At 35.5% G+C, this 7,651-nt stretch overlaps 1 protein-coding gene across 2 annotated transcripts; it reads right to left on the bottom strand.

Annotated features, from left to right (window-relative positions):
- Positions 1-597: 597 nt before the first annotated feature.
- Positions 598-7,449, bottom strand: LOC144575422 (uncharacterized). 2 transcript variants are annotated; one of them, XM_078325561.1, is made up of 10 exons: positions 7,282-7,449; positions 6,404-6,549; positions 5,601-6,116; positions 4,749-5,288; positions 4,366-4,427; positions 3,808-3,897; positions 3,572-3,650; positions 3,191-3,316; positions 1,536-1,621; positions 598-947 (listed from the first exon to the last, which is right to left on the bottom strand). In XM_078325561.1, the coding sequence occupies exons 2-10, from the start codon at positions 6,473-6,475 to the stop codon at positions 923-925; spliced, it is 1,596 nt and encodes a 531-aa protein (XP_078181687.1). In that variant the 5' UTR covers positions 6,476-6,549; positions 7,282-7,449; the 3' UTR covers positions 598-922. The 2 variants fall into 2 exon arrangements, with proteins under 2 accessions (XP_078181687.1, XP_078181688.1); XM_078325562.1 differs by lacking the exon at positions 7,282-7,449 and adding an exon at positions 7,071-7,276.
- Positions 7,450-7,651: the final 202 nt, after the last annotated feature.

The following is a 7,651-nucleotide window of genomic DNA, read 5'->3' on the forward strand; positions in this document are numbered from 1 at the left end:
CATAAAAGTAATAGACATGTACCAACTTCCAAACATTCCACAAAAGTACGCTTGTCGCTTGGCAGTTGCTCCTTTCAAGCAACAGCTTGAGATGTATGCTCATCTTTTACCTGAAATCGAAACGATTAATTAATCGAACGAGATTGAGATGTATCAGCATCATGGCATATCTAAATTCTCTCTTGTTGTATAAACAGTCGAATATCAAATAATAGCAATAGCTGTCTCGGTCAAGAATGAAATTCTTTTTGAAAAGGTATAGCAATTCGGCATTTATTTTTAAATGGTAACTGAAAAAAATTCGGTTTTAATGTCACATTTTCTTTTTTACAAATACCAATCTCACATTTGAATTTATATTTGATATTTCAAAGTTTGGAATTCAAACAGTTAACCTCATTCAACTTCACAAGGGATGTGGCTTTATAAAATTTTATTATTTTCCAGTTTTACTTTATACTATGTCAAGGGCAAACAATAAACAAATTAAGTAAACTCAATTCTCTACTCCACGGACAATTTCACATCTCCTAAACATGCCCTTTGAATTCTATTTTAAATATAAAGATCTCCAAATTTCTTTCAGCGTGCATAAACTTTTTAACAAAAGGAGGAAATATAATTACCCTAATAACGGAACAAGTCTCTACATAATGTCATTTTTAAGTATATACATAGCATCATATTCCATTGACAAGTAGTAACATTACTAAAACAGATTGTAAAGGAATACAACAAAAATGACACCAATTACAGAAGACCACTTGACTATCTAACGAGGATGAACAGAGGAGATGGAATAGGTACAGACATTTATAAGATGGCTAACAATTGATGGTTCCAAGTTTCTCTTCAGCTGAAGCAGGCATTGCTCCAAAGGTGCTTCTTTTGTGATTTCAAGCTCAAAACTGTCAAATTCAAATTACCTCCATGTTTTGGTCTCCACTCTGAAACACACCAGGAGAGGCCAGTCAGAAACAAAATTCACCTTGAAGTAGTCATACTCAATTTATAAATATATTTTGAGTGAGGCTTATGCTAATATGCATATTACGGATTGGCCTATGCTAAGTTCACAGTCGGTCCGAACCGGTAAACATAATCTTCATACCAAAATGTACTAGCATATCAAATTTTAAATATTTAAGAATTTGTTTACTGTTTATTTAGATAGGTAGAAAATCGCTGCTTTCGGATGGTCCAGAATTTTCAAATCAAGTGATTTTCTACCAATCTAAAAACATAGTGAACGAATTCTAAAAAATATAAATTGTCTGCAAGTACATTTCAACATGAAGATCATGAACACGGTTCAGATCAACTATTTGAACTTTAAAAACGTAAATATGAGTCCATAGCACAGGTCTTTGTGTAATATTCATATTACCATGGCCTCACTCTTATTTTTTCCTGTATACCAGTTATTTTTTACCATCACTAGCAGTTACATGCACAACAATCTTAAAGAAGTCAAAGTTAATTTGATTCACAGCATGCAAGAAAATGTGACAAAAATTAGGAAAATAAGTATGTACTTTGGCTTCCTTGCATTGACAGAAGAGCTACTCGTGGGATGTCTACTCCCGACACGCGGTGTCTCACTGGTACGGGGTGGAATAGGCTGAAACATTATAGCACAAGAAAGTTCAAATAATTGCACGTAGATTCAAAATTATATGTCAGCCTGGCAGGATATTAGGATGGTATCCTTGTGAGTGGTACAGCAAAAGGCCTTTACTGGCAAGCCATACCAGTCTGCACCTGTAATGCATGGTAATTTTGAAATATTGACAAAGTTGTGGGAACAAACAAAATGAAAAGGTAACATTTTCTCCGTTACTGGAATGAATGTTTAGAGATTACCAACCAGGTCCAGCCAAACAAAAGATAACTAATCCACACTTACAAATTTTAATACCATCTTCACTTGCAATTATTATTATATTTCATGCAAAGCCTGTCAAATTTGATTTTAGTTTACATTCAGGCCTTAGAATGAAATAGAGCATGTTAGGGTCAGGGCAAAATTGTCCAACATTAATCAATTATGTTGTTCCCACTGCATTGATAAACGAATTCATATCCTCCTTGGTACCAGACAAGAGCATCTTTAAAAATTAGTGGATTTGGACCATTCCTTTAACTTTTGCACGAATCTCAAAGGACAAATAAAATTGGCCCCTACGCTATCCCCGAATAGGCACCGGATTGAGTTAATCTGGACCCCACCGTCCAATGCCTGAGAGGACACTTGTCCTCAGTGGCGAAGCCAGAATATTTATTAGGGGTAGGCAAATATATATAGTTGCAAAAAAAAATTCAACATAATAAATTTCAACATATATAATTGTAGTCCTGTACCCGTATCCGATATGTATCTTATTGCCGTATTGATACTTGTATCGTGTTAAAAAGTATTGTATCAATGTATCCCGTATCATATCTGATACGGTATCTGTACTTGTATCCATACAAAATAGCTCATAAGCAAAGCATTGTTGAGAGTATTATAGATGGACTACAAGTAACAAAGATTCAAACTTGATATCTATATTATATAGATGTGCTCTTATTAGTTTCCCTTCTATTTAAAAACAAATCTGCGTTGATTAATAATTTATAATATTTATTGATATATTAAGCCTCCACTATGATGGTATTAGAATTTTAAAATGGGTACAAGTATATGAAATTTTAGAGGGTAAAAAAAGTCAGGGACCATTTGTAGAGAAAAGATCTCGCCTCTAGGTGAAGCATTTCGAAATGGATAAATAGTGCATAGAATAGTTTTCCTATCATGTGCACAAAATAGTTCAATAGAAGGGATCACTTGATTTCTCTTTTCAGCACTAAAAAGGTAAGAACAGTTTTGAGGAGGTTGATTGTAAACTGTGTCTACGCAGAAAAACAAAGTCAATAAAAAGTTCCAAACCCACCTTTTCAGATGTACATCTCCAATAGTGCGGCTTTATGTGTAGATAGAATTTGAACGGTTAATTATATATCAAACGGTCTAGATAAAAAAATTACAAGTGTGCTGGTGTTTTCAGGGGTAGGCAAATGCCTACCCCTGTAATACACTAGCTTCGCCCCTGCTTGTCCTTGATAAACAAGTATTGATGTCATGAACATAGACAAAACAAATTCGGTAGGCAAATAAGTGCACAAAATCTTTAAAAAAAGGTGATACCTTCTGAGTTCCTATCTTATTGCTGTCATTCATACGTGAAGGGGTTGCATTTCTCACTGGGACATTGCTTCGAGCTGGCGTCACATTATTTCGTGTAGTACTGCGAGGTTGTGTTGTACTTGGGGCCTATTTAGAAAATAGAACCAATTCTTATAATATTATAATATATAATTGAAATAAATAAAAACATACCATAAACTTCAGTATAACTGAAGTCAATTCCTAAGCTGATTGGTAAAAGACATGTTATATAATACAAGCAGCAGATAGTGCTGTTTTATGAATAATTGAAGTTTCAACCTTATAGACATTTCAGACTTGGGACAAGTATGATATGGAGAGATTGACACTAATAATGAATAATCAGATTGCCTATATTACCTCTTTCGTTTTGTTTCTAGAAAATATTTCACTCGCACCAGAAGAGCTTGGATTCTTCTTAGGAGGTAGGTTGATTGACCTGTTTACATAGAAAGAATTGTAGATGTATAGAAGTCACTAGCAGAAAAACAAAGATTAGAAGGCCATAAATGAATATAAAATACGATGACATCAATAGACTAGTATTATGATCTCAAGGCAGTCATTTGATTAATTTGGAAAAGGGAAAATGGTACCTTGATTTCTGAGCATCAAGGATATATCTTTCAGGTCTTTTCACGCTTGTAGAATTGTTGTTCAAGACCAATGGCTCCTTTGAAACTTGCCTATGAAGAATAATATATTATTGTTACCAAAATAATAATATAACTAGAACTAGCCTTTGGTCTAGTGGCAAAGACACATGGTCTCTATGTGAGAGGCCATGGGTTCAAAACCCGGATGGGGGAAATCCTTTGTTATAATAACAAGGATATTAAATAGTTGGGTGGCTTGACCCCCAACCTTTGCTCAAAAAATAATAATATAACTGTTATTTAAGTGATACTGATCATGATTGCCCTTTGTCACAAAAAGTAATGACAAAACATTAAACTATTACAATATGAGGTAATTTCTTTTGAACTGAACAAGAGAATTTCTTCATGCCTTCCTTCCCTTTTTAAAATGCCCAGAATACCCCTCTAGTTCTCCCAATATATCTTTGTGGAGAACTGCAATGGGAAGTCTAAGGGGCATTTACCATAATTGAAGGTAAATAAATTTACCACAAAATAGTAGGATTAGGAACTAACCTCTTAGATTCAGGTGTAATACTTTTAACAGTACTTGGTATGATGTTCATTCTTGGAGTGACCTGTAAGATCATACACAAAAAAACAGTTAAAGTACATACTGGTAAGATAAACTCATGTATCAGGAGCAAGAAGGAAAAGGTCTTTACCAATATGCAAAACAAAATTATAATGAAATAATGTACTTTTACAGCATTAAATGGTAACACCAGCAGTAGACTATTTTATTGGTAAATTTAAAAAAAAATAAGGATTATGTCTCAATGACAGTACAGATAGTTGACAGGAAGTTACATAGTTTCCCAGTTGGCAACTACTAATACTAACAGGTGACAAATGAGTCGTCGTGTTATTACTGGTACAAGAAATCAAACTGAACTTACATGTACAGAGGGGCCCATCTTCCCATGAGTAACTGCTCCCACTCTATTGCTACTCAAATCTGATCTCTGCATTTTCTCTCTCATCCCTCCTCCCCTATCTCCAGCTGATGAAAGTGGGCGCCTTGGTGTCGAGCTAGGACGGGTCCCACTGGCACTAGGAGGCCTACGCATAGATGCACTCGAGCTAGGCCTCTTTGGAGTTGCAATAGTACTTGTAGTTGCTGTACTAGCAATTGGAATTGTTCTAGTAGCTGATGCACTTGAACTAGGCCTCCTAGGAGTTGCAATTGCACTTGAACTAGGCCTCCTAGGAGTTGCAATTGCACTTGTAGTTGCTGTACTAGCAATTGGAATTGTTCTAGTAGCTTCCTTTGTTCTGACTTTGAGGTTGCTTATGTTGTTAGTCTTTCCTGTGATTTTTCGCGGCGGTGGTAGTGGCGGTGGCTGTGGCTGTGGCTGTGGTTTATGCACAACAGGTCGTGTTTGAGGTCTGGAGTTTTGTTTTGGACCAGGAGAGAATCGTGTAGAACTAGAAGGTTCCTAAAAAGAGAAAAATGCAGACATGATAGAAAACAAAGGTTCAGCTGTGCACACTCAAGAATTGCTGTAAGAGTTACTATGTCACTAGTACAGGTTTCGGATCATGACAAATAACTTGTACAAGAAAATACTTTGTTATATTATCATTCCTCACCTAAGAGCAACGCAATCTCATTTTCCTCTCAAAAATGGGAGAAAGGTCCGACATAAATCAACCCTTAATAAATTCAGAATCCCCAAAATGACCTTCTAATTGGGTGAGGGGAGCATAAATTGCAACATAACCTGAACTTTCAAGAATATAAATTTTACCTTAGAAATAGTCTTGCATTCTATTAGCCTCTTCGAGACTATCCTGCTACCTCTCTTATCGCTTCCCTTCACATCCCCAACGATTGGCATCTCCGACTTGGTGTCCCCAACACTAGGATTCTCCGCCACAGTACAGCCTTCCGGATCTTTCCTTCTCTCTTCAATAATTTTTTCTGTTTCCATTTCAGCTTCCATTTTTCTTCCAGTTGCTGTTTCCTGTTCTTCCTCAGAGAGGCTCCCATCTACACTATAGTCTAAGGTGAGTTCAGTCTGCTGGATCTGCTGCTGCGCTTGCTCCTCTTGCTGTTGCTGCTGTAGCGCCTTCAGGGCCCGCATCCTCTTGTAGTATTCCTCAAAATAGGCCTTTTTTTCGGCCACTAAGCCATTGAATTTCTCAAGTTCCTCTTGCCGCCTGTCGTGCCTGAAGACTGACCATTTTTCCCATGACAGCGATTCGAATTCAAATTTGCCGAAGGAAACCGAGCCATGGTCTAGCATTTGCGAGATTGTGACCCCCTAAAATATAGAAAGAAAAACATAAATATAAAAGTGTAACTTTTTTTTTTTTGGAAGAGGAAAATCACAAGGATAGGTAAAATTTAAGAACACACAAACAAAAACAAACAAAAGCCGATATGAAATCAGACTTTTCACCACTGGTAGAGTTCCATGAAGGTAACATTTTTTGGGTTTGAAATACTTAATAGCACCATTTAACGGTGTCTAAATATAAAAATTCATCTGATAATAGTAATATTTTCAAAATAGCATCTGAAAAAAAAGGAAAGGAAAATTAAAAATACCGTGGAAGCATCTCTTTGGGTTAATTCCTCTTGTGACCATGCAAAATAGCCTTGATCCACGTCTGTTGTCATTTTTTTCTACTTGAATTGCTATCTCATACCGCTTAGCTTATATTTCTCGATTTAAAGACAACAATTCCGCTGCACTATGAAACAAAGGAAAGAAACTAATATAAATAAGTTCATATTCAACAAATTAACAATTCAAAAAATAACAAAACAGTAAGAATGGAGAAAACTCAAAATTGCTCTAAATAGTTCTCCCAATTTTACTTTAAGAAAATTAAAAAGTAGCAATTATGACAACTGTTACTAAGATTTGAACAAATTTATGCCTCATGAAACCTACTCCTCTAACAATGTTCACAACTTATAAAGATAAAACAGAGAACTCTTTAATTATAATCGAAGTAAAAAGTTACAAAACAATGAATACAGCTAGAACAGAAATATAAATCGAATTACAACAGCATTACAGGAAACAATGTTTATTCACACAATTTTGAGTTCTACGAGAACTATCTCTCCAAGCCTTATGACAAAAGTACAGACAATTACAGAATTTAACCCATTAATTCGAGCAAAATTCGCCAAAAGATATACACTGATCTCCAAAATTTAGTACTCAATGATCTCCAAAACTCGACAACATTACGCGAGAAAATACCTATCCAGGCTTTCAAACTGCCAGAAAACAATTTCTCGAAGAGATTAAGTCCCCAGACTGTTCAAAAATCACATCGTTTTCACGGGTAAAGCAAAATTAACCGAAGGAAAGGAAGAAGAAAAGAAACTCCGAAGCCTCCAAACCAAAGAAAAGAAGCAGCAGGAAGAGAAGAAGAAGAAAGAAGCATAGAATGAATTCAAACTCAATATACCTGAGAAAAAAAAGGGGCAAAAACCGAGAAATACTCCAATCAGGGATTCGAACTGAGAGGTCTGGTCACGCACTGTCATGTGAAGAGTAAGGAGATAAAAGTGACGCACGCACTTCGAACCGTCGGTAGGTGGGAAAACTACGGTATTTGTATTTTCGTACCTTTTTTACGTATATTATATACCATCAAAAACTATTGCTTCATTAAATATACCCTCGGGCTGGTCTCAAATGTATTCAGTTATTAACTAATTATTCAAGCGTAAAGTAAATTTTTCTGTATTTAATAACTCAGAATTTAAGTATATTTTTTTTTCAATAATACATAAAGAAATATATTAATTTTTCATATTGTTGCGAAAAATCCGGCC

The sequence above is a fragment of the Carex rostrata genome, chromosome 24, assembly GCF_964058835.1.
Source record: "Carex rostrata chromosome 24, lpCarRost1.2, whole genome shotgun sequence".
NCBI lineage: Eukaryota > Viridiplantae > Streptophyta > Magnoliopsida > Poales > Cyperaceae > Carex > Carex rostrata.

Bases quoted from the DNA above. Each gene is read 5' to 3' on its own strand.
- LOC144575422 (XM_078325561.1), bottom strand. From the start codon at position 6,475: ATGACAACAGACGTGGATCAAGGCTATTTTGCATGGTCACAAGAGGAA. The intron at 6,117-6,403 runs GTATTTTTAATT...TCTATATTTTAG, and splicing joins CCCAAAGAGATGCTTCCACG to GGGGTCACAATCTCGCAAAT. The intron at 3,317-3,571 runs GTAATATAGGCA...TTTTCTAAATAG, and splicing joins CTAGAAACAAAACGAAAGAG to GCCCCAAGTACAACACAACC.